At 43.8% G+C, this 27,661-nt stretch overlaps 1 protein-coding gene across 1 annotated transcript; it reads left to right on the plus strand.

Moving 5' to 3' along the window:
- The first annotated feature begins 390 nt into the window (after positions 1 to 390).
- On the plus strand, positions 391 to 25,670 carry nphp1 (nephronophthisis 1). Its single transcript, XM_034185456.1, is given in 21 exon segments — positions 391 to 555; positions 939 to 970; positions 973 to 1,000; positions 1,102 to 1,162; positions 2,100 to 2,233; positions 2,461 to 2,665; positions 4,261 to 4,395; positions 4,589 to 4,722; positions 5,877 to 5,922; positions 6,041 to 6,128; positions 7,966 to 8,060; positions 8,267 to 8,395; positions 9,841 to 9,915; positions 10,053 to 10,163; positions 11,693 to 11,775; positions 12,672 to 12,748; positions 12,964 to 13,066; positions 21,137 to 21,249; positions 21,381 to 21,454; positions 24,840 to 24,884; positions 25,080 to 25,670. Coding segments are annotated over 21 exon segments (2,133 nt in total). The 5' UTR covers positions 391 to 469; the 3' UTR covers positions 25,359 to 25,670.
- Positions 25,671 to 27,661: the final 1,991 nt, after the last annotated feature.

Here is a 27,661-nt window from a genome sequence, read left to right on the forward strand (position 1 = left end):
TGCCTTTGACCTATGACCTTAATATGGTCATGTTGGAAAAATGACAGACCACTGAATTTATCCAAGTTAGAATAACATTTGCTGACTCCTTTAATACTCTGATGACATGATAATATGAATGCTCGTGGGTGGATAAAAAAAAATAATAAATGATGTAAATCGACAGAACAAAGTAAATAGTTTGAGGCAGCAAAGTGGAGAAATTAAGTGGAATTCCAGAGAGCGCAAATGATTTTCCTCCCTATTTTTAGTTGTTTGGCTCAGCCCAGCAGGTGGCGGTAATACAACTTGTTTTTTTAAGCGAAAGAAGATGAGAAGAAGAAGAAGCTAAGAAGAAGACGAAGGGGGGGGGGGGGTTGCATAGCGACCAAACAGTGCTTTGATTAGCGTCAGCAAAGGCACTCTAGCGTTAGCTAGCTAATAGCTAACTGAGATCATCACGGATTATGTCCGTTAAAATTGATTATAAATGATACGTAAACCAAAAGGACCATTGCAGCTTGTCCAGAGAGAAACAGACGACATAAAAGACGGTTTGTACAGATGTGTGCGAAGGTGTTTGACAGATAACTACTGCAATTTTAACAGATATTTAGCTTTAACAGATATAATTAGCATAGTTTGCTAAATCAAAATTATAAGGTAGGTTCGTACTGCTACGTTTTTCACAAACCCTTGTTTGAAACGGTCCATAATTGATCCTACGAACAAGTCATTACTGGGCACTAAAGACATTAGTTTTTGTTTTATATGTTACAAGCTTGAACCTGTTCTTTTCATACAGAGCTAACAGGGTGATCTGTACATTTGCCTTTGAAAAGACTCAAAATAGTGTTATAAAAATGCAGTAATATCATTTGATTGAATATTTCAATATTGAATCGAGGATTTAGTGACCAGTGGTTTTCTGTTTCTTGTCTTGATGTCTTTTAACCTAGTTGGGACAGTCTATTGACGGATGTGCAGAGTAATATGGACCTACTGAAGAGGTCTTTCGGAGGTGAGGTCTAATCAGTTAACATTGAAAATGTATTTGCATTTCTTTGTTCTGTTTGTAGCTTTGGAGTTTGGTATTAGTCTAAATGTGTCCAATTTAAACAGATGTCAAGAACTGCAGATGTCAGCACAGAAGACACTGAACACACTGAACAAACTTAGCAAGGTTAGTACTGTCAGTAAAGCTGTGATAAATATCAGATCTGTGTCACATGCATGTAAAATATTCAGCTTGATGCCACACCAGGCATTAATGTGAATGCAGTTCAGGTGGCCCAAATTATAATGTGAAAAGGAGAAGAAGCTCATATGCCATGCTTATATTATTCATCATCGATAAGAATTGTGTCACATTTATGCAAATTGGGGAAATCACATTCAAGTCACTTAACCCAGGATGTTAAGGTAGCATAACAAGCAGATCAGTGGACAAGTAAACTCCAAGATTGAATTAGACCTGATTGCCCATCAACTCATCCAAAATTAAGATGATTACAGCCACAGTTTCTTCAATTATGTTTATTAAATAATAGTTTGTGTGTATCGTCCTAAAATACACTTTCCAATTTTACTGTCACACCAGATAGATTAGGGTTAAGGTGCAAATGAAAAACGGATATATAGAAATATATAAATTAATTAAAATTAACTTCCCATTTGCCAGTTGTAACAATAAAATGAAAAATTAGCACATTAATGCATCTGTAGTTATAATCCAGTAACTGTGCTGAGGAACTACTTACTGCATACAGTAGCTGAACAAGTTTTTAATGTTGAAACTTCCAAGTTTATTTAGTTCCAAGAGTATTTAATGTTGTCTTGAAATTAAAAATGTTTGAATGTTGTCCTGAATATTTTCACCGTTATTGCAGCAAATAGTCTGAAAAACTCAACTGCAACAGCAAATAGTCTGTAAAACTCAACTGCAACAATCACAAAGCACTTACTTACTGAAGCCAGGCTATATATATATATATATATATAAGATGACTTTGGCAAACAGTCATCTCCTATAAGAAATCGATACACCACATCTAATATGCAGTGCAAGGTGTATTTGAAAATTACACTGTTCTGTAATGTCCTGTTGTTTTTGGTGCTAGGCTGATGAGCTGGCTCCAGTGGGGAATTATGATCAGAGAAAGCAGGAGGAGGAGAGACGACTGCAGAGGATCATGGAGAGTTTGGAAGCACTCTCTCTGCAGCTTTCACCTCCAGGACCCAGTACTTCAGCAAAGTCAGTGACCTGGGTATTTGCTGCAAAAAACACAACTATAGTCTCTTAATCTTATTATTCTACTTTTCTCTGCTGTGGTATCTGGATTTCTCCATGAAATTTACTCAAGCAAAACTCACAGAAATATCAAATCAGCATGAAGTCCACTGTCTTCATTGTGACATCCAGATTATTCAGGTCTTAAAAATCATGTTCATGTTTTAAAGATAGTCCAATTTGGTCCACAGTGTAGCCTCAAAAGAAGATGGTCAGGATGATGATGATGATGATGATGATGAAGAGGAGGAGGAGGAAGCAGATGGAGATGATGACAGTAATGGAAATAATGAAGATGACAAGCGAGCTGTGAAGTCACCCTCTCAGTCGCAACAGCGCCACTACACAGTCCTCGGTGACTTCACGGGAGAAGAGAAAGGAGATCTGTCTGTTCAGGTGAAGATCTTTATTGCTTCAGAGATGGAAATCAAACCCAGTTCTTCATTGCAGACGAAGTTGTCCTCCTCTGCTTCTACATCCTTTAACTACTCTGTAGTTATGCCTCTTTAAGAGAATCCCTGATGCAGTTATTTATCATTTAAAAATGTTCATTGTGAAAATAACTGACCTTTCAGAGAGCCACATATCCAGTGCTGGAACCTTTTTCATGTTCCCTGCCACACAGGACAGAAGGTAGTCAACATAGTGTCATATTTTGAAAAGAAGAAGGAAAAAGAACTGTTTCTCCTCTTTGCTTTGCAAAACCTGAATTGTTATTGTTGTAATTTAAATCCTGAATATAGTGCTCTTGGTGTTAGCATGTTAAGCGTTAGTTGGCTGTTGGGTGGTGTGACAGAAAATTAGAGAATTCACAGAGTTAGGATTTGCTTGTTTTGGTGGATTTCAGGAGGATAGATCAACCTCACTGGAGGAATCAAATTTTCTGATTAAGCTTCCAGTGTTTTGAAGTGACTTAACATGACTCTACAGATCCAATGTGGTGATCATAATGACCATCAATACTGAAAGAATTTGGGAATAGGTGCAGAATGAACTCATGTTACATCACGTGTTAATGAGATTATACTGCATTCCGGGGTTCTTCTGAGGATTTTTAATGAACATGTAAATAAAGGCAAGTGTGAAGTGCAAGCCACATACCGAGCATGAAGCATGAAGGGTTCAATAATATGATGTAATGAATAATGTAATTCTCTCATAACTCTTCACTGTACTGTCTCTGTTACGAGGAGGGAAACGGACATGATGAGGAGAAAAACTTGCGAGTTTATGTGGAAATCACTTCCTAATTGGTCAGGAAGAGGGGTACATCACATGTGGCATGCATCAGAAACAGATTTGTTGTGTATTTGCAGCAAAGGAGAGGGGAAATATGTTTTTAAAACTTGCTTTGCTGCAGCACTGATGCTGGCTCTTATCGCAGGTCATTGACATTGAGTTTATGAGTATGTTTCGGTTCAAACCCCAGCCTGACTGGGGTTTGAACCAGAAATCACTAAGGGCCCTTAGACACGGTCCTTAATCCCCAGTTGCTCCTGGTGTTTAGTGAGCACCTTGCATGGGAGCTTTGTCTTTTCAGCTATGTGTTGTAGACACTGGATTGTACATGGTTGCTTAGCTGCAGCAGTTCTGTCACTGCACGTTCTGACAGTCCTCTGTTGTCTTTTTGTGCCGTCTTGTTGGTACGGTCATAATGATGGTCTCCCCACTGAGTTTGGTTGGCTTGAGGTTTCCTCCTATAATCTATAATGCAGAGGGAGATTTCCCTCAACACTACTGCCAATGTGCTTGCTCATGTGATGGACAATATCTAGTAGATTTTGCTTATGTATAGCACTTTAAGATGATGTTAAGATTTAGCACTCTATAAATAAATGCAATGGTTTTGGTGTCTTAATAGTGTGCCCACAGTGCTGCAAGTAGAAGAAAATGCAACAGTAAGGCAGATTCTGAAACTTTGGTGATGATCAGGTAATGGGAATATAAGCAGTATTGACTTGTTTCTTTTGTCTGTCCTCTCTTCCCCCCAGAGGGGACAAGGTATTGAGGATATCAGGGAAACGCCCGATGGATGGTGGACTAGCAGAGGGATGCCTAACGGCAAACAGCTGGAGTGGTTCCAAACACATATTCCTGAAGGTACACAACATTCAGATAACACTGAAGTATTCAACAGTTTAACTGTAGAAAGAAATGTCTAAACAACAGTTTTGACCTGTTATGCAGAGAGATGTCTGGCGTATCATGATAAATCTTCTTGTGTTAGCACATGTAGAAAGGTCTCAGTCATGTTACTGATGCTGGGGGGGTTGGAGTGGGTAAATCACTTGACAAAAACATAGTCCATTCATTCTTCAGGTCGGCTACATGGTCAGTGATGAAGATGACGGTGATAACGATGAGGTGGATGAAAATGATGATGAAGGAAGTGAGGATGAGTCAGAGGAAGAGCCAGATGGTGAAGAACTGACTGATGATCAAGTGATGCAGAGGTTTTTTTTCTCTCCCTTAATGTTTTTAAATGCAGCCTGATTGCATTTTGTTTACTCTATCAAATATTGAGGTGCTGATCCTCCAGTTCGCCTCCAGCTGTGCGTGAAGTAACTGAGATGTAGATCTGCACCTCCAGGTGTGAGGCCATGGTACTGTGCAGAGTAAAATTGAAACTTCTCTGGGTCTGTTTCTGAATGAGGTTGGTACAGCATCTGAAGTGGATACAAAGACTGATGCAGCATCAGTAATAGCTCTTATGGGTGTTGCTTTGGACTATAACTTTGAAATGATGTGCTGAGTTGTAAGGTGAAGCTCCTAATTGCCCCTCGTATTGGCAAAACTGCAACAGCAGGGTAGTGTTTTCACTGGCATGTGTGTCTGTGTGCCTGTGAATAAAATAACTGGAGAAACTATTGGACAGTTTTCCTTTAAACCTGTTGGGAATATTACTTGGATAGCTATCTAGAGGTGATTACATTTTGGAGTAATTTGGCTTGAAGGCCAGTGGATACATCTTTTTTTTGTACTAAATGGATGATCTAAGGCATACATTGATCAGCAGAATATTTGTGATTGATTGGTATGACTCTTATAAGGAAAGTCACACAGAAGTCAAGTACAGTCAGAAACACCCCCATTACAGACTTAACCTATTTTCTGGAGTACGTACAAGTTGTAGTTTTACTAGTTTGGAGGTCCTGTGACTTGACATGACCTTTGCATGCATCTTATGTGAAAAAGGAGGCTCTATCGTGGGACACGTTGAGGGTTTTATATACTCCATGTTGTTCTGGGAGTATTTTGTGATTGAATAATGTGGCTGGGGAGATCAATCTAAGCCACATTATTGACACTGATGTCTCAGTAAGTGGTAGAAAATGGGTGGCTTGTTGGTTTTAGTGCATTTTGTTTTCAGTGTTCTTGGTTCAGTGTTGTCTCTTTGATTATTCTTGGGTTTGTGCACTTCAAAGGAACCAGTGAGTGAAACAGCATTTTTAGTGTCATGCAACAAAAGTAGAACCAAAGTCAGACCTTTATGTGGATAAAATAAAAAAAATTAACAAAAAGCCCTTATTTTATTTTCACCATTATTTTTATGGTGAAAATGTCAAATACTAACATCATTGCTGTTATCTCTGCTCTTTGACAGCAGTGTCTTGCACTCAAACTGGTCTACTGTCAGGAAGGCTGTGACTGAGGTAAACATTTCACTGGAACAGTGATGAGTATTTTATTTTTACTTTGAACAAGCATTAAAGTTGCTGGTGTGAAAGGTGAATTTTTCTCTTTGTCTTTCACTGTGTGTCTGTGTGCCAGATTGATGCCACTGATGTTCTGTCTGCAATGGGGGCCATCCCTTCAGGGTTTAGACCGTCTACGCTCGCAAAACTACTGGTGGAAGAAGGTCTTAAGTAGATAATAACAATAACACATGCATGAACACAACTGGAGAGAAACACATACTTTTTCATTTGGAATGTCGGTGTTGTTTGTATTTTTTATTTTTGTGTGATGATTACCTGTCGCAGAGATAGAAATTGTTAAAAAGCGTGTTTGCGTGTACAAATGCCTTAGAATTAATTTACAATTTTAGAACTTCAATGTTCCTTATTCTTATTTCAGTCGATTGTCTTCTCGTGCACTCTCTTCATGTCTTGGACTTACACATTATTGCTGATTTTTACTATGAATTTGTAAACCTGACCTTGGAAACTTACCTTATGTACAACCCACATTTTGTCGAATGTGACTTTTCTAATTTAACGGACTTTGACAAAATATGAATATTTTACATATTATATTTTATTTTAAGTCAGTCCAATGCTAAATGCAAAATAATTGGAATAAATACTCCATTTATATATGAACACTTTCACTTTAAAGACTACTCAACAGTAGGGGGTCAAAAATAAAATGTCCCATTTCGAAAATATGTTATTGTAGAAACAAATCCCTGCCAAAGCAGCAATTGCTATATGCCCATGGATTCATTCATCTCTTCAAAAGCCCTTCTGACACTGGCCCTGAAAATTCTGAATTTGTTGTCTTGAAGGGACAAACCTTTTAATAAACAGAAGTCAGGTTTTACAATATGCACAACACTTGCAATGTTGTATCTAATTGTAACTCTTTCAAATGAAGGTCAGGAAGTTTGGATGGTAACCGTAAAACGGATTAAATTTGGTGTGCTTTTTAAAAAATCTTTGTTTTTTTGGAGCCCTGTATTGGAGGAAACATTTTTTAATGACATTTCCAAGATTGCAAGGGCACTAAAGAGTACATTAGTTGAAAAAAAAAAAAAAATCTCTGCCAGTATTAAATAAATGACAATGCACCTTGAAGTTTACACTTATTTTTTTGAGGCACAAATTTACCCACAAAACAGGATTTTCCAACCATAACGTTTTACCAAATCATGGTAGACCTTAGATAATTGGCATGATTATTCACAGTGTGGGCCTGCAGGGGTGGTGGCCAAGCGGTTAGTGCGCTTGGTTTCAGTGCAGAAGGTTCCCGGTTCAAATCCGACCCCTGCCACATTTCTCCATGTGAAGTAGAGTTGCGTCAGGAAGGGCATCTGGCGTAAAACCTGTGCCAATTCAACATGCAGATCCACCTTGGATTTGCTGTGGCGACCCAGAGTGCAAACAAGGGAGCAGCCAAAGGGACTTATTTACTATTCACAGTGTGGGCCTGATGCACAAGACACTAATATTACTGAAATAAATGAATTAATCTAGCAGTCACAGTTTGACTATGGATATCCATTTTTTGCTATGTTGTACCCTTTAATGTGAAAGTGCCCATGTTCATTTTTTTAGTAACTGTCAGGAAGGTGTACATTCACAAATTATTGAGGCTGTGGTTAGTGTAAAGTCTTTCTGGTATTCTTTATGCTCCCTGTTTGTTCTAATTTAGTTGGATAAATGTGTAATCTGTATAGTTTCAAAGACTAATAAAAGGATATCTTCTTCCTTGCCATTTTGTAGCCATGTTATGAATTTATAATGGGAGGAATTCAGTGTAGAAGAAGATGCATCAATGTTTCAGTAATCCTTTTAGAATTTTTACTATGTCTTCTCTAACTGAGTGCTGCTGTTATTAGGAGGAATACCGTAAACACCTCCGTTGTTCCTCATATATTCAGTCAGTGGCTGTTCCTGATGCTGACAGTCACTAAGTGATTATTTCTATCAGTATATGTTAAAGCTAAAATCAGAGCCACTCCTGTCTTTTTGTAGGTGTGACATACAGAGGAAGTTATTATATTCAGCCTCAGCTCAGCCAGTCACAGCTCTCCTTCAGAGACCTCTTCCTGGAGCCAGACACGGGCAAGGTGAGACAGTCTCTCTGCTTATGCATTTTTATTAATTTTAGTTTATTTAATACAGCACTAAATCTCAACATGTCGTTCCAGCGTGCTTCACAGTTCGCTCCATCTGGTACATGACAAAGTAAATATGATGGTTTTAGATTATCTCTGAGGACTTACAGTATCCAAACCAGAGATCTGTTTTGTCCAATGTCTGTCCTGGTCTTTAGGTGCGTGCACGGCAGGTCAGGACTACAGTCTGTTTCTCTCTGTGGAATTGCAGGATGATTCCTACTCCCGGGGTTGGAATTCAGGTCCTGAGCAGACACGTTCGCCTCTGTGCATTTGATGGAACACAGGTGACAAAATTTTGTTTGAGACGGAAATTTTTTATCTTGTATCTTGCTGTTAATATTTCTTTAGTGTGGAACAATTCAATAAAGGTAATAAGAAAGGTAGTTCCTTAAAGTTAACATCCAAAATTAGTTCACAATCCACCAATGGTGATATTTCATCTTTGTACTTGCATTGTGAAGAAAATTTTGCATCTGTCTGTCTGTTAATTTATTTATGGCAAGTTATTGTATTGCTGACATGTCATATTTAGCACAAAATTAGAGCCTTTGAAATCTGCAATTTCATCAAAATTTTTCTCTACGGTAGTCTCCCATTTTCAATTTTTGATACCCAGTTGTCTGCATGTTGGCAAAAACAAAACACATGCCAAATCTGAGACTGTAATTTGTAGGTAAAAGTGGATTAGATCACTGTGAGCAATCAGAAAAATTTTAAACATGTTTAAAAAAATTCATGCCATCGAGATAAATTGTGATCCACAAATGAATGAATAGTTTGACTGGAGTGGTGCGGAGTCAGGGTAATTTGTCTAAAAGTAGGGGAAACTGGATGAGCGGGTAAAATTCACTGTAATTAATACCTTCCGTTCTCTGAGTAGAAGCCTCCTTCTGAACCTCCTCCACAACAGGAAACGTTTGAAAAGTGTGTCATGCTCCTCAACAGAAGACCGTTTGAGATGTCAGCAGAGACGGGTATTTGGAAAAGTGGGGGACAAACAGGGAAGAACCATTTTCAACATTCGTCTAATGGGAGTCTCATGTACTAAAGGATTATTAATAGACTGTGAGGTCTGTACGGGGAAATATCAGACTGATGTGGTGTCAGTACGGACTGAGCGTTAGTGAGGTCTGTGTGAAAAACACGTAGGTTTGATATCCCCATACAGACCGAGCAAGCCGACCGAGCATTATATGGCTATTACGGCTCATAGTCCGACTTGTTCGCTTCACCTCCATAAAGAACTTGCTGACAGATGGTCCGGTCGTTAGCTGGTAAACTTTCAATCTGTGTGTTTTTTTTTTGTTTTTTTTTCAGATGATGTTTAGATCTTTATGGAGTATGTTCATGTCAGACTTCATTTTTCTAATCGTGTTTTCAGCTTCCTGGTTTGTAATGACAATACGTGTTGTGGACCGATTGTCATGGAAACTGGTCCGGATATGGGAAAATATCTGACCGGTAATCAGCCAATCAGAGCGTGCGTAGCGTCACAGCCATATAATAATCTGGTATATTCACCAATAGTTGTACTCGTATATACAGTAAGTGGATAGAAAATAGGAAGTAATATGAATTTTACCAATTATTTAAAAAATAAATAAATAAAATGGGGCTGATTTACTCAATTTTGAAATCAGGAAGTAAATTGTGGCCAAAAATCTGCACTGGGAGACCGCCCTTAATCACTTATCATATCCCAGATGTATGATGCTTGTTTGTGTTCCAGGTGCTGAGCAACATTCACACGGTGAGGGCAACTTACAACCCCAGGACCCCTAAAACCTGGAGCTTCTCTCCAAGGGTACGAATCGACGTGCAGCCGAGACTTTGTGTTTACAACATTCTGAACTTTGCATTATATCCAAAGCGTTAAACTTAATTTTGTGAATCAAGATGTAAGTAGCAAAGTTTAAAATTGTGTGTGTGCATGTGTTTCAGATGACGGGTATCCTCCCCGTCCTCCTAGATGGAGATTGTTTTCTCCGCTGTAACTCTTCCTCTCCTGACCTTGGTATCCTCTTTGAACTTGGTGTCACCTTTATGCGAAATGTGAGGATAAATACATGCATGTGATGCGTGATGTTGATGAGAATAACTCAACAGTCACATTAGCTACAAGCGACAAAGGCAAAGCCACGCCCTTCCATTCATTTTCAATCAGAGTGGGCGTTTTGTGGCGACAAGAGACAGCAGTTGCAATGCCGCCACCTAGCCAGGCCCAAAATTGACGAGAAGTGTATTTTGTGCAAATGCTGATTGAAGCAACACGGCGACTGCCAGTGCAGGTAAAACGTCAGTGTGTTGTCAGCGAGTTGCTTGCTCAATTAAAATAATCCAAGATGGCAGAAAATACTCCCAAACAGTTTATTTCTGTATAAATCTGTTTGGCATTTTTTCTCATATATTTTCTAAACATTAGGAAGACATAAACACTTCTAAATCTAAAGGCGCTGTTTCTTTTAACCAGATGGCACTTTGAATGATTTTGTCTGTATGTGTCATCCCTGTGACAGACTGGGGGCCTGTACGGGGTATACCCCATCCCACGTTTCACCCAATTAAAAGAAAAGCTAAATTTGTCTAACAAAGCAGTGTGCATGAGCGCAAGACCTCTGTTTGTATATGGATGTCTGTCAAAATCAAGCGTACTCCTGTCTTCCTCTGTGGCGTATAATGGCAGTCGGCATCCTTATTGTTGCATTGCTGCCACCTACTGCATCAGTCTGTTATAGCAGTACTAAATCCTCTTGATGAGTCTAGTCTCTTTCAAGTACTGTATTTAAAAAAGCCAACACTTCCCCCTCTCACTTGACCTTATGGCTGAAATACTTCATACAGAAACTTTCAGGCCTTATGATTGATTTCCTTCAGGTTTACACTTTAATAGATAAACCATTCAAAAATGACAAGATATATTTTGAGGTAAATTTAAAGCACTGAGCAGGTATATTCACTGGTTATGATTTTTATTATTTATATTCCAGCTGGTGGCATTTGAATGCACTGCATTCTGGTGATGGCATTTCACAACAGTTTTAGAATCCAACTGGTCTGGTGGTGGTATTTGGCAGTATGTGGTATTGATCTGGTGATGGTCTTTTTTTAATTAAATTTTTTAACTATTGCATCAGTTTTAAATGACTTACACGTGGCAAAAGACTTTTCATTGGCAATAGTTATGTCTTTAAGTGTATTATTTACTACAAAGGATGAAATTAGTGATTTGTTTTATAAGACACACTTAGAATTTGCTAAATGTAGAATGAAAACAATGAAAGCAGAATTAAAGTCAGTCAATGCAGACAGTCCATTTGTGGAAATACCACTGTACATGAAGAGTTAAATACCACTGTGTCTTAAACCAAGAAAAACTGACCAAAGTGCTCTCAGAATGCACCAAATTGCACCATCTTTTCAACATTTCCTAGACGAGGCATGCCTCCAGACCCCAGGGGACTTTGGGCCTTCAGTGCTTAGCCGTCCACTCTCAGAAAATGTTCAGTCAAAAGATTTTCAGTTGCTTGCACCCATGAGTGTGTTTGATAAGTTGTGTGTGTGTCTTTGTCTCTGTGGTTTAGTCTACAGGTGAGAGAGGAGACCTGAGCTGTGGGTGGACATTCCTCAAACTGACTGATGACACTGGTAATCCACTTCCAAACAGGTAGACACACACGCACTTACAGTAATAATGCAATTTGTTTGTGCAGTTTTAAATGTACACAATCAAACAGCCAGCTGAGTACAAACAGAATACATACTGTACATACACAAACAGTAGAAGAACAAGTCAAGTCTGGGAGTTGTCCTCAAGTTACTCCTGTGATATCTCGTGTGTTTAGGGTCATTGTCCTGCTGAAAGTTGAACTGTCACCCCAATCTGAGGTCAGGAGCGCTCTGGAGCAGGTTTTCATCCAGGATGTCTCTATACATTGATGCATTCATCTTTCCCTCAATCCTGACTAGTCTCCCAGTTCCTGCTGCTGAAAAACATCCCCACAGAATGTTGCTGTCACCACTATGCTTCACTGTAGGGATGTTGCCTGGTTTCCTCCAAACATGACACCTGACATTCACGCCAAAGAGTTCAATCTTTGTTTCATCAGACCAGAGAATTTTGTTTCTCATGGTCTGAGAGTCCTTCAGGTGCCTTTTGACAAACTCTGAGTGGGCTGCCATGTGCCTTTTACAAAGGAATGGCATCCGTCTGGTCACTCTACCATACAGGTCTGATTGGTGGATTGCAGCAGAGATGGTTGTCCTTCTGGAAGGTTCTCTTCTCTCCACAGAGGAATGCTGGAGCTCTGACAGAGTGACCATCAGGTTCTTGGTCACCTCCCTGACTGAGGCCCTTCTCCCCAGTCACTCGGTTTAGACAGGAGGCCAGCTGTAGGAAGAGTCCTGGTGGATCTGAACTTCTTCCATTTATGGAGGATGGAGGCCACTGTGCTCATTGGGACCTTCAAAGCAGCAGAAATGTTTACCAAAAGTGTACCATACAGACATATTTTTTAATGTAATTTTTAAAATTCTGTAATTAATAATTTGCTTTGTGTGTAGGCTATATGAGTTACCCGTGAATGGGGGCACACCATATGAAAAAGACGTGACAGTGGAGGCTTCAGCCACGAAAGGATGTAAGAAGACAAAGTTCATCACTCACCACCAAACTGAGTCTAGTCAGAATGTTTCTACACACACATTAAGTTTACAGTCTGATTAGGAACACAGCACACAAAACCGGACTTAAACTCAAAGGCTTCAAACTCTTGACATTTTCCAGGATTTGTGGAAATAAGACTGAAGACATTGTGTGGTTACTTTCAACCTGTTCATCACTTGTCCTTTCTAGCACCCCCAGCTAGTGTTTTCAAGCAGATGCTTCAGGCCAGACGGCAGCCTAGACTGATGGTCAAGTTGAAGTCAGCCAGCAGTCAGACCAGAATGCAGCTCAGGTGGGAGAATCACACAGACAAAAACGTGCACATGTCCAGTCAAGTGTCTGATCTCAGACAAGAGATGTCAGGAGCTCACCAAACCGAAATGATACTCTTCATTGTGTGTGTGCGCATATCCACTAGGATTAGTGATTATTTTATTATCAAGAACTGTTGATTAAAATTTAAATCAATATTGATACATGTTCACTGTAAAAACCATCAGAATCTAGTAGTCAAAAGAAGCATCATCATTTCTGGGAATCAAAGAAGTTGCTTTCAACTGGAACATCACATGGTTTCACCAAAACAACGGCCCAGTTTTTCTTTCTTTCTTTCTTTCTTTTATTATTTGTTTGTTACACAACCAGTCAAAAATACCACATTTTCCAGAGTATAAGTTGCACCGAACTATAAGTTGCACCTTTTTCTGTGTTATGAGCTCTTTAATTTTGTTTTTTGTGCATTGTTGTTATTACTGGCATTTTTTCTTTTATTATTGTTGTGTGGGCCGCTGAAGAGGAGGTACTGCTGGCCCACCACCACCAGAGGGCGCCCCGCCTGGAGTGCGGGCTCCAGGCACCAGAGGGCGCTGCCGCCTTACAGGAGCAGCCCAGGTGACAGCCGTCACTTATCAACTGAAACAGCTGACATCCATCAGCTGAGGGGTATATCAGCTGGACGGCATCTCCATCTCATTGCGAGATATCGTTCTACTAGGAAGGTAACGTACTCAGCCAATTGTGTTGTCTTCTTGACAGTAATCCCTTGTTACTTGTGTACAGATAGTGAATATTACAGCTGGAGACTGTGTTGGACTTGTTTTGGATAAGTACTCACATTCCTGCACTTACCAGTATTTTCCTGACGAGAGGTGGAGGTGGTGTTTCCACCCTACGTGTTACTGGGTGCAGCCGCACCCACATCTGACTGTTTCTGTTCCTTGCCAGCAGTACCGGATCCGACGAGCGGAGGCAGTGGCCACCTGGGAGTTCGGGACTTGGCGGCTCCAGTATTCCCGGGGTTCGGTGGCAGACGAAATCGGGTGGTTCCGGTTCGACTCAGACGGACGTCTCCTATCGTCGAGCCTGCCTACACGACACCGTTGGAATTGGTTTATTTCACAATTGTGATCTGTTGTGTTTGTTGTGCGTGTTCACAACAGTAAAGCCTTGTTATTTGACTTTCTTCATTGTCCGTTCATTTGCGCCCCCTGTTGTGGGTCCGTGTTCCTCACTTTCCCCAACAGGATATCTCGGCCAGCGTCATGGATCCCGAGGGGCATCAACCGGCTGTTGAACGGCCAATGGAAGAACAGGGCGCACAGGCGTCCGCAGGAGGGGTGATCGGTGAGTTGCAGCGAATCCTCACCGCATTCACGACTCGGTTGGATTTGATGACCGAGCAGAACGTCCTCCTGAACCGCAGGGTGGAGGCTCTCGCCGCACAGGTGGAAGCGTGCCCTCCGGGCACCGCTGCGGCTCTCCCTCCCGTCGACCCTGTGCGTAACAGCGACGTTCCACTGGTCGTTCAACGACCCCTCCCACCTTCCCCTGAAGCATACATAAGCCCCCCAGAGCCGTACGGAGGCTGTGTGGAGACGTGCGCGGATTTTCTTATGCAGTGTTCGCTCGTCTTCGCACAGCGTCCCGTCATGTACGCGACTGACGCTAGCAAAATAGCTTATGTGATAAATCTGCTTTGTGGTGAGGCACGCGCTTGGGCTACAGCGCTCTGGGAGCAAAATTCACGGCTCCTTCAGACATATGATGGGTTTGTGAGGGAGTTCAGAACAGTGTTCGATCACCCAAATAGAGGAGAGACTGCTTCAGCCGTGCTGCTGTCAATGAGACAGGGGCGCCGGAGCGCAGCTGCCTATGCAGTCGACTTCCGCATCGCGGCTGCGAGGTCCGGCTGGAATAGCACTGCCCTCCGCGCCGCCTTTGTAAACGGACTGTCGTTGGTCCTCAAGGAGCACCTGGTGGCTAAGGACGAACCGCGGGATTTAGATGGGCTCATCGATCTTGTCATACGATTAGACAATCGGTTAGAAGAGCGCCGTCGGGAACGAGACGAAGGGCGTGGCCGAGCACGCGTCGTCCCTCTCCCTTCCAGTTCCGACCGCGTTCCGCCCTCCCCACGCTCCACGGCCCCTGCGCTCCGTGCGGTTACAGCCCCCCCTGCTGACGAAGCTATGGACACGAGTAGGGCAACATTTAGGGCACCGGTTACACAAAGGAGGCTGGCCCACGGGGCGTGTTTTGTTTGTGGCTCGATTGAGCATCAATTAAGAGACTGCCCTGAGCGGTTAAAACACCAACACCCGCCCCTAGAAACTGAGCTAGGGGTGGGCCGAGACATTCACGTGGGACACACCCACATCGCCACACGACTCCCAGTTACCATCCTGTATGAGGATTCAACCCTGAAGGCCCCAGCACTGGTGGACACGGGCTCTGAAGGGAATTTGCTAGACAGCAAATGGGCCAGGGAGATAGGGTTCCCTCTGGTGGCGCTTACCTCGCCTGTGCAGGTACGAGCGCTAGATGGCTCCCTACTCCCTCCAATTACTCACAAGACACCACCAGAGTTACTGGTGGTGTCGGGGAATCACTGGGAGGAGATCGAGTTTTTTGTGACTCCGGCCACCTCCCGTGTGATTTTAGGATTCCCTTGGATGTTGAAACACAATCCCCGGATCGATTGGCCGTCCGGGGTAGTGGTTCAGTGGAGCGAGACCTGCCATCGGGTATGTTTAGGTTCCTCGGTTCCTCCCGGTTCCCAGGCCAGGGAGGAGGTCAGAGCCCCGCCCAATCTAGGGTCGGTTCCGGTGCAGTACCATGACCTTGCGGAGGTGTTTAGCAAGGATCTGGCGCTCACCCTTCCCCCGCACCGCCCGTATGATTGTGCCATTGATTTGGTTCCAGGTGTTGAGTTCCCGTCCAGCAGGCTGTACAACCTCTCACGACCTGAACGCGAATCAATGGAGACCTACATCCGGGACTCTTTGGCCGCCGGGTTGATCCGGAATTCCACCTCCCCGATGGGTGCGGGTTTCTTTTTTGTGGGGAAAAAGGATGGCGGATTACGTCCATGCATCGATTACAGGGGGCTGAATGAAATCACAGTTCGTAACCGATAGCCCTTACCCTTGTTGGATTCGGTGTTCACGCCCCTGCATGGAGCTAAGATATTCACCAAGCTCGATCTTAGGAATGCGTATCACCTGGTTCGGATCCGGAAGGGAGACGAGTGGAAGACGGCATTTAACACCCCGTTAGGTCATTTTGAGTACCTGGTCATGCCGTTCGGTCTTACAAATGCTCCCGCGACGTTCCAAGCATTGGTTAATGATGTCTTGCGGGACTTCCTGCACCGATTCGTCTTCGTATATCTTGACGACATACTCATCTTTTCTCCGGATCCTGAGACCCATGTCCGACATGTACGTCAGGTCCTACAGCGGTTGTTGGAGAACTGGCTGTTTGTGAAGGGCGAGAAGTGTGAGTTCCACCGCACGTCTCTGTCCTTCCTGGGGTTCATCATCTCCTCCAACTCCGTCGCTCCCGATCCAGCCAAGGTTGCGGCGGTGAGAGACTGGCCCCAACCCACAAGCCGTAGGAAGCTGCAACAGTTCCTCGGCTTCGCTAATTTCTATAGGAGGTTCATTGAGGGCTACAGTCAGGTAGTTAGCCCCCTGACAGCCCTGACCTCGCCAAAAGTTCCCTTCACCTGGTCGGATCGTTGCGATGCCGCGTTCAAGGAGTTGAAACGCCGGTTCTCGTCTGCACCCGTTCTGGTGCAGCCCGATCCTAGTCGCCAGTTAGTGGTTGAAGTGGACGCCTCGGACTCAGGGATAGGAGCCGTGCTGTCCCAGAGTGGGAAGACCGATAAGGTCCTTCACCCGTGTGCCTATTTTTCCCGCAGGTTGACCCCGGCCGAACGGAACTATGACGTCGGCAATCGAGAACTCCTTGCGGTGAAAGAGGCTCTTGAAGAGTGGAGACATCTGTTGGAGGGAACGTCCGTGCCATTCACGGTTTTCACTGACCACCGGAACCTGGAGTATATCAGGACCGCCAAGCGGCTGAATCCCAGGCAAGCCCGCTGGTCACTGTTCTTCGGACGTTTTGACTTCCGGATCACCTACCGTCCCGGGACCAAAAACCAGAGATCGGAAGCCTTGTCCCGGGTACATGAAGACGAAGTCAAAACGGAGCCGTCGGATCCCCCGGATCCCATCATCCCGGAGTCCACTATCGTGGCCACCCTCACCTGGGACGTGGAGAAGACCGTCTGGGAGGCCCTGGCATGAAGCCCGGACCCCGGAACCGGGCCGAAGAACAGGCTCTACGTCCCACCAGAAGCCAGGGCTGCGGTCCTGGACTTCTGTCACGGTTCTAAGCTCTGCTGTCATCCTGGAGTGCGAAGAACCGTGGCAGTCGTCCGGCAGCGCTTCTGGTGGGCATCCCTGGAGACCGACGTCCGGGACTATATCCAGGCCTGTACCACCTGCGCCAGGGGCAAAGCCGACCACCGCAAGTCCTCGGGATTGCTACAGCCGCTGCCCGTACCTCATCGCCCCTGGTCTCACATCGGCCTGGATTTTGTCACGGGCCTCCCGCCGTCCCAGGGAAACACCGTCATCCTCACGATAGTGGACCGATTCTCCAAGGTGGCCCACTTCGTGGCCCTCCCGAAGCTCCCAACGGCCCAGGAGACAGCGGACCTCCTGGTCCACCACGTCGTCCGGCTGCATGGAATACCATCAGACATCGTCTCCGATCGCGGCCCCCAGTTCTCCTCGCATGTCTGGAGGAGTTTTTGCCGGGAACTGGGGGCCACGGTCAGTCTCTCGTCCGGGTATCACCCCCAAACCAACGGGCAAGAAGAACGGGCCAATCAAGAGATGGAGCAGACACTACGTTGTGTGACAGCTGCGCACCCGGCGGCCTGGAGTACTCATCTGGCCTGGATCGAGTACGCCCACAACAGTCAAGTGTCGTCAGCCACCGGCCTCTCCCCTTTTGAGGTATGTTTGGGGTATCAGCCCCCATTGTTTCCGGTGATTGAGGGAGAGGTCGGTGTGCCCTCGGTCCAGGCCACCTGCGAAGTGGCCGTCGGGTGTGGCGTGCCGCCCGTTCGCTGTGTTGAGGGCCCGGACGAGGGCTAAGACCCATGCAGACCGGCGGCGGACCCAGGCACCTACGTATCGCCCGGCAGGAAGTGTGGCTGTCCACCAAGGACATTCCACTACAAGTGGCCTCCCCGAACTGAAGGACCGAATACATAGGACCGTTCAAGATCCTCCAAATCATCAATCCCGCCGCAGTGAGGCTTCGGATTCCAGCCTCAACTGCGGATCCATCCTGATGTTTACCTGTGTCAAGACTCAAACCATATCACACTTCGCCCCTCATGGTGCTCCCGGTCCGGCGCCACCTCCTGCCCGATCACGATGCGAGCCGGCTTGGACTGTGCGCCGGCTTCTGGGATGTCCGACGGATGGGCCGGGGCTTTCAATACCTGGTGGACTGGGAGGGGTACGGCCCCGAAGAACGCTCCTGGGTGAAGAGGAGCTTCATCCTGGACCCGGCCCTCCTGGCCGACTTCTACCGCCGCCACCCGGACAAGCCCGGTCGGGTGCCAGGAGGCGCCCGTTGAGGGGGGGGTCCTGTTGTGTGGGCCGCTGAAGAGGAGATACTGCTGGCCCACCACCACCAGAGGGCGCCCCGCCTGGAGTGCGGGTTCCAGGCACCAGAGGGCGCTGCCGCCTTACAGGAGCAGCCCAGGTGACAGCCGTCACTTATCAACTGAAACAGCTGACATCCATCAGCTGAGGGGTATATCAGCTGGACGGCATCTCCATCTCATTGCAGAGATATCGTTCTACTAGGAAGGTAACGTACTCAGCCAGTTGTGTTGTCTTCTTGACAGTAATCCCTTGTTGCTTGTGTACAGATAGTGAATATTACAGCTGGAGACTGTGTTGGACTTGTTTTGGATAAGTACTCACATTCCTGCACTTATCAGTATTTTCCTGACGAGAGGTGGAGGTGGTGTTTCCACCCTACGTGTTACTGGGTGCAGCCGCACCCACATCTGACTGTTTCTGTTCCTCGCCAGCAGTACCGGATCCGACGAGCGGAGGCAGTGGCCACCTGGGAGTTCGGGACTTGGCGGCTCCAGTATTCCCGGGGTTCGGTGGCAGAGGAAATCGGGTGGTTCCGGTTCGACTCAGACGGACGTCTCCTATCGTCGAGCCTGCCCACACGACACCGTTGGAATTGGTTTATTTCACAATTGTGATCTGTTGTGTTTGTTGTGCGTGTTCACAACAGTAAAACCTTGTTATTTGACTTTCTTCATTGTCCGTTCATTTGCGCCCCCTGTTGTGGGTCCGTGTTCCTCACTTTCCCCAACAATTATTGGAGTTTTTATTTTGTTTTGTGGTTTGATTGTTGGGAAAGTTCGATATAAATAGTCAATATCATTACTATTGCTAATAACAAACATGAGTTTTTGGTTATATTGCAGGGCCTCCCAAACCAGTTAAAAGAAAAAAAAAAACATGACTGATACTCCAGAAAATATGATAGTTTATGTTAAATTTTAGGCCGTTTAAACCAGAGTACACCCAGCCAAATTCAAGCACTCCAGAAGGTCAGATCAAGTCTGGGAGCATGGGCAGGTATCACTGCTTCCTGCAGCCATGGAATAGCCCTGGATCCTAGTTGGCAACCGCCCCAGTTGACAACCAAACCAACCCAACTTCTAGAAAGATGTCATCAGTCTGCTGCAGCCACCTGATCCGTGGACATCACTGTGGGCTTTTCCTGTTGCTGGGGTCCTCAGCACTGAGAACTGTGTACTGGATCATACTCAGAGAAGAGCAACACATGGCCAAAATGCACATAGCTGACACTCCCTCATGATGCAAGTCATGCATCACATCCAAGTCTCACCAAGTAAGTGCTCATTTGAGTAGTACTCAAGGATCCTCTGGAGAGATTGCATCCCAAAGATACTCTGTCCTGTACTTCGGTCACTGGTTAACATTTAAGTCTCACAACAGTGACATCACTGAGAGTTGGGGACTTCATGATGAAGTCACAAAGATGACATGTACTATATAGCAAAAAAAACCCCAAAAAACAAACACCTTACTTCACTATGTTGTGGTTCCTTGAAGCTCACTGCATGTTACTGTTTGTCTTCTGGCTGCTCTTGCTTGATCAGTGTCACCACAGCACAGACCCACATTGGGATTTGGCACAAATTTTACATCGGATGCCCTTATTGTTGCAACTCCAGTTTCACCTGGAGAAACAGACACAGCCCCTGGTCTTCATAAGAGGTCCACCATCCAAGTACTAACCAGGACCCACTCATCTTAACTTCTGACACTTGATAGGATCAGGCTTATAGGGAGCAGACTGGCTGCCGAAGCTCACTGTGTGTACTGCTGGCAAAAAAGGATTCATAATGTAAACAACTCAATGTGCAGAGGACACAGCATATGTATCAGTCCTCTGATGCTTTTCATTCATTCCAATTTAGTCAAATTAAACCAGTTTTAAGACATTTTGTGTTGGTTTACAGCTGTGCAAAATACGATTTTAATGGGTTTAATTAAGTTTGTTAGTATTCAAATGAAAACATTTGAAACCATTTAAAACAGTCTTGTCAGTGCAGAACAGTTTTAAAACCACTTTAAACCTTAAGAAAAGATGGTCACATCCAGAGGCTTGAATGTGGCATTTTTATTGATATATATGACATATAATAGTTTTAAAAGGGCATTCGGTGTAAAACTTGTGCCAAATCCTAATGTGGATATGTACTGGATCCACTGTGGCGACTCTGCTCAGATGGGAGCTGCCAAAAATCAAACAACAACACATAATAGCTTTTAAAAGTAGTTTCTTGTTGTTTGACTTGTACAATATTTCTTCAAGTTTTCGGAAACAGTGTTAAAAAGTGCTTTACTGTTATTTTTGCATTGATTGACCACTCAGTTGACTAGCATTGGCTGAACTGCAGTGCTCATTACAGTGTACATGTTGTGACCAGTGTGGAATCTGTTAGTCTCCTTCCAGACACTCTGCTGCACTGCAGGAGCTGCATCCGCTTGCTGGCTCTGCACAGACAGCTGCTCGCTGACACACTGCTGATGGATAGGCCGACGATGCAGAATGCAGGTAACACCCACCTGTTGATTTTATCCTCCTATCCAAAGATACCTGTGTTTACAGGTATGTACACAAACTTAATTATTGTGTAAGGAGTTGGCAACTATTCCTGAAGTGCTGCTTTTTGCTCTGTCTGTCAGATCTGATATGCAGTCCTGTGCTTTCTACCCTCCCGGTGTTGTTGGACCAACCAGACTTGATGGATGCTCTTCGGGTCTGTATGTTCCACATTATGGTCACACATTCCTAATTAATGAATTAACAACATCAGAGGGACTTGTGTGCCCTGAGGCGGTTGGTCTTCCTTGACAGCTGGCAGGAAAGCGTTTCTGTACGTTGGTCCCACCGCAGGAATAAACTTCAGGGCCCTCACTTCAGTCAACTTTTATTCGTATAGCTCTTTACACAGCCCAAAAGATGACCCAAAGTGCTTTCCAGTAAAAACTAAAAACAGCCACACAAGGACAATATACAAGGACAAAATAAAATCAAGAATTAAACCATGAGTGTGAACATTTCTACACAAAGTGTGGAATTCATCAACTCGTGTTACGGTCGGGAGGAGGTGAACCAAGGGACGAGGGGAACCCCTAGATGCAGGACAGCCGAGGCAATGAGAGTGGCATTAAAGCACAGTTTTATTAGCGATAATGAAATTAGGCAAAGACAAAACGTGGCAACAAAACTCGGAGTTGGAGTCCTCTTTCAAATCCTGGTGAGGGCCACGGAGGAATGCTCATCAGACCCTGGGGACTCCTTTCCTACACCACAGATGACATTCAACAGAGACTGGGTGAAAGGAAGAATGTCCTTTCTTCCTAGAAGATGAGTCAAAACACAGATAACAGGTGGCAGCGAAAAACTGAAAATGATCTTCTTCTGAAAATGTGATATCAATAGAGGACTCCTTCCTGTAAAGGGGAATGCACTGAAACGTCTCTTCGTAAAAAGGGTGAGTACCAAACAGATTAGGCAAAGCCAAGGAAGTCTTTGCTGCTTGGAGTGGTATTTCCAAATGAAACCTCAAATTCAACCAGTAGTATTTCTTGTATACAAAATAAAGTTCAGACACCAGTCTTCTTATTCAAAATGGGGTTGAACCAAAAGTATTTCTTCTCATTCAAACAAGATTCCAACAAAGTCTTTCTTGTTAAAGTGTGAATTAAACTCCAAGGTGCAAAACCAACTTTTACTCATGCTCCAAACATGATCCCAGGAGGCGCTCAGGCTACAAAGTACAAACCTATCATGCCTACACAGCCAACCAAACAGAGACAATGGACCTGCCCTGAAGGTAAACCAGTCACTTTAAATAGCCTCTCTCATCAGATACAGGTGAAGTCCAACCAAGGTGTAAGTGATAGTCTAATTATGTGTAGGACAAAACGAGCACTAGATGGAGGTAAAGGAAAGACAGAGACTAAGACCTGTGAATACATAAAGGATCACCAGAGGGAGGCAGAGAGTGCTAAATACTGAAAGGTGATAGAGGGCAATTGCAGAGAATACTTGACAAGAAAAAAGGTGAAATAGACAAGATGGATATCAGAGCGACTGTTGAGAAGGAAATGACAAAGGACTACTGGGGCAGATAGAAAATAGATGAATGAGAGAGGAGGAAATGACTCAGACAAAGCTGGAATAAAGTGTGAAAAATAGCAACAGAAGACAAAACCAACCAAGGCGGGACCCCAACTGGACAGCACCGCAACATTATGCTTAGACATATATGAGTAAATAGACCCATAGGTCTGATCATGTATATGCACGCCATCTAGTGGTACATCAGGGAAACTGCAAATAGAAAGGACTGCTGTCGTCACCACACGCAGCCTCGACTTGTGTTCTTTATTCCTCAATTAATAATTAGACAGTTAGTAATCATGTTGAGTTAGAAACAGATGTTTAGCCTCGCTGGTGTCAAAACGTAGAAAGGACACCTGTGAATTGTATCTGTCACTACCAGGCATGAAGCAAATAGTTTCCTTCCTGCAGTTTTATACTAAAAATGGACCCATGTTATTTTTGCAGCGCAGTGATGTCACGGGAGCAGCGTTGCCAACTCCTCAGTAAGGCAAGGCGATATTGGCTGTCCTAAAATATCTAGAAGTTGCTAAATGACATAATCACCTAATTTACACGATTGTCATGTGCTTGTAATTGTAATGGATGCTGTTGATAAAATGGGGGGAGGGGGCCAGGGAGGAGCTTTGGGACAGGGGAGGGGCCCAGTCCCATGGAGGCACCTGCTGTTTATTGAGAAGCGTAAGAATACGGGCTTTCACGTCAGAGTATCCAGTAGCACCAAGAAAAGTCGCTAGATTTTTGGCTAGCTACTTTTTTTGAACAAGAGTCACTAGAGAGGTCTTAATACTTGCTAAATATAAAATGGACTGCATTTATATAGCGCTATTCCATCTGCATCAGACGCTGAAAGCGCTTTACACATCAATGCTTCACATTCACCCTGATGTGAGGCTGCTGCTATGTAAGGCGCCCACTACACACCGGGAGCAACTAGGGGATTAAGGACCTTGCCCAAGGGCCATTAGTGATTTCCGGTCAGGCTGGGATTTGAACTGAGGATCCTTTTCTGAAGCCCAATGCTTAACCACTACTAGACCATCTCCTCCCTAATATAGCAACAGACTCGCTAATTTTGCAAAAAACAAAAAAAAGCCTACTTTTTCTGTTAATTGGACAGGTTTATGCTGGTTGTTGTGGTGAAGTTGTTCAAGCTTTTTAAAGCTTGTTAAAATGATATCTAAGTTTAGAGACATGCGGTATGAGTGAAAGGTCGTTGTAAATGGTTGGATTCAAAACGACTTGTGTACTCATCGTCACTCCCTAGTGTTGCCACTCTGCATTCAGTTGTGTCATCCCTCTGCTGTGACCACACACAAGCACTTCAATCTCTGTTTCTCAAAATTTTATTTTCTTCACTCTCTTGTTCCGTTATTATGGTGAGAAACACAAGTACCATGTGGTTTTTAAGCAGATATTTTGTTACCACACATGATTAATTGAGGGTGTTTCTTAATGCAGATGACCGTGAGCGTGCACGAGCATGGAGGTTTCGAACACGTGGGATTTACCAACAGTTGATACGTACTGATGTGGTACTGGCGTGCACCTGTTGAAATACAGATTGTTTTTGCGTGTGTGTGTGAATTTTGGTTCTACTCACAGTTTTGTAAATGAGGGCCCTGGATAGTTTGCAACTTAATGAAAAATTAACTCTGGGGGGGTTTAAAAAATGCTTTGTCAGACACTCAGCTTTTGTTCTGTGACTGCTTTAATTCGTATTTCTGACTTAATTTTGTATTTTTAATGTCCTTTTATCTATCTTTTTACTGTTAACTGTGATTTCACTGGTTTATGTAACTTGCTGCTACACTGCTGCTGCCGTCTTAGTGAAGTCTCACTTGCAATTAAGAGTTTGATTCTTAATGTGACTTTTAATCAGGTTTAAATAAAGAAACTATAGGCGCGAGTGATATGAAATATACTGATATCTTTTTTTAAACCTGCTGAATTAAAATTGTTTTTATATGCTGTTATTTCAGATGATAATTAATTGGCATGTTCTTTTTCTTCAGCATGCCTGGCTGGATGCTCAAAGCAACATGAGCAGAGCGCAGAAGGTCAGATGCTGTGTGTGTGTGTGTGTGTGTGTGTGTGTGTGTGTGTGTGTGTGTGTGTGTGTGTGTGTGTGTGTGTGTGTGTGTGTGTGTGTGTGTGTGTGTGTGTGTAATACCGCTGTAAACCTGTAGAGGATGCTGACAGTACATGGACCACCTGTGCTGATGTGTGGTTCCTTCCTCCCTGTGTCTGTACAGAGTGACTTATCTCACATGAAACAGGAGTTTGTCAAAGTCTACATGTCGTCGGTGTACTTCCTGCTGCACTCGGCCTCGCTGCCGTGTCACCGGTGGGCAGACGCATCCTCAGAGGACGAGCGCGCCAGAGTCATGTACGCCACCCTGAATGCCCTCAAAGAGGCCCAGCAAGCCACCGGCCAATCAGGAAGCCTAAAGGTTTTTGTCGATCCTGGACACCAGCATCTAGCCTTTGATGTCACTGAATTGACCTTTGACCTCCTTTCTGTTGCACAGTAACAGGAGTGCATTTTTTTTTGTATATTTATCAGTTTCAGTTCTAGGAAAAAAGTGCCATCAACAATATGTTGAAGATGTATGAGAACATAATCAAGACTTTTCTCAAAGCGGGCAGCGGAAATGTCGCTGAAGTTGACTTGTTTCAGCAGCCTGCACACTGGGGTGGGACTTAAAAGGTTCATATTGTGAAAAAACAAGTTTTGGTTATCGTTTGCATTTAAATGTGGCAGGTGTTTTGTGATAAACATCTCAAAAATCTGTGAACGTGCATGAAGAAACCCTTTTGTTATCAGTAAAATCAATGGCCTGGAATGTCTCTTGTGTGAGCTTTGTGTGGCATGTGTAACGCTGCTTGCGATTGTACTCTGATAGAAACGAGCTCTGCCTCAGAAATGTGCAGCTGGAATTCCAAGTCAGAAACTCAGGACAGGATCTTAGCCTTAGCCCACGATCATAGCCTTTTTGTTCATTTTTACTTGTATGTAACATTTATGCAGTAAATGTCTCTGAGTCCCGACTTGAGTTGTGGACTTTGGTGTCGCTCTCATTACACCAGTGTGTCACAAACACATGACAGTTCCCCCTCCCGAGATGGAGAACAAAAATATTGCAGAAAAGAGCTTGGTGTCCTTTTCCCCGAGTAGATGCGCTGGAACACATTTAGATCAGACGCCGGAAATACCGACTTCTGACATGCAATCGAACGCAGCACAACAGAAGGTTGAGCAAATCTAGCAACCACTGCCACGCCTTTGTGCACGGGCTGACGGATGAGTTTAGGTGCAGCGAAGTTTTCCTCCAAACTGAAACACTTTGCACACCTAAAACAGGTTAAAATGTCAGCTGTTTTTAAAACAGACTTAAAGTGGCCAAATGTTTTTTTTTTCCTCTTTTTAAATAAACACTCTGTTGATGTCATTTACTTATATAACTAACAAAGTTATTGTGTTTACTGTCATTTGAACAGTGAGCTGCTTCATTCATTCCCACCTGTTAGCTCACCATTGTGTGTTTGTGTGGGGCGTAGTGTTACACAGCGTAAGGGGAGTGTTCAGACTAAATAATGACATTGCTGCCGTCTTTTTATAGCAGAGTATAAAAGCAGCTCCAGCAGTGAGCGTTGTGATCAGTCTGAGCACTCACATACCAAAGACTTGTTCCTCTCAGTTCTGAATGGCCAAGTTTTAATTGATTTTATTGTAGTTTGTTAAATAAAATATCAGTACAGGGTCAACAATATGCAGGTACATTCACAGTACATTCACAGTGAGTGAAATATATATCTGGAATTGTTACATATAAACTACAACCCCTGGCAAAAATTATGGAATCACCGGCCTCGGAGCATGTTCATTCAGTTGTTTAATTTGTAGAAAAAAAGCAGATCACAGACATGACACAAAACTAAAGTCATTTCAAATGATAACTTTCTGGCTTTAAGAAACACTATAAGAAATCAGGAAAAAAATTGGCAGTCAGTAACGGTTACTTTTTTAGACCAAGCAGAGGGAAAAAAAATATGGAATCACTCAATTCTGAGGAAAAAATTATGGAATCATGAAAAACAAAAGAACGCTCCAACACATCACTAGCATTTTGTTGCACCACCTCTGGCTTTTATAACAGCTTACAGTCTCTGAGGCATGGACTTAATGAGTGACAAACAGTACTCTTCATCAATCTGGCTCCAACTTTCTCTGATTGCTGTTGCCAGATCAGCTTTGCAGGTTGGAACCTTGTCATGGACCATTTTCTTCAACTTCCACCAAAGATTTTCAATTGGATTAAGATCTGGACTATTTGCAGGCCATGACATTGACCCTATGTGTCTTTTTGCAAGGAATGTTTTCACGGTTTTTGCTCTATGGCAAGATGCATTATCATCTTGAAAAATGATTTCATCATCCCCAAACATCCTTTCAATTGATGGGATAAGAAAAGTGTCCAAAATATCAACGTAAACTTGTGCATTTATTGATGATGTAATGACAGCCATCTCCCCAGTGCCTTTACCTGACATGCAGCCCCATATCATCAATGACTGTGGAAATTTATATGTTCTCTTCAGGCAGTCATCTTTATAAATCTCATTGGAACGGCACCAAACAAAAGTTCCAGCATCATCACCTTGCCCAATGCAGATTTGAGATTCATCACTGAATATGACTTTCATCCAGTCATCCACAGTCCACGATTGCTTTTCCTTAGCCCATTGTAACCTTGTTTTTTTCTGTTTAGGTGTTAATGATGGCTTTCGTTTAGCTTTTCTGTATGTAAATCCCATTTCCTTTAGGCAGTTTCTT

Source organism: Thalassophryne amazonica, chromosome 13 (genome assembly GCF_902500255.1).
Source record: "Thalassophryne amazonica chromosome 13, fThaAma1.1, whole genome shotgun sequence".
Lineage (NCBI taxonomy): Eukaryota > Metazoa > Chordata > Actinopteri > Batrachoidiformes > Batrachoididae > Thalassophryne > Thalassophryne amazonica.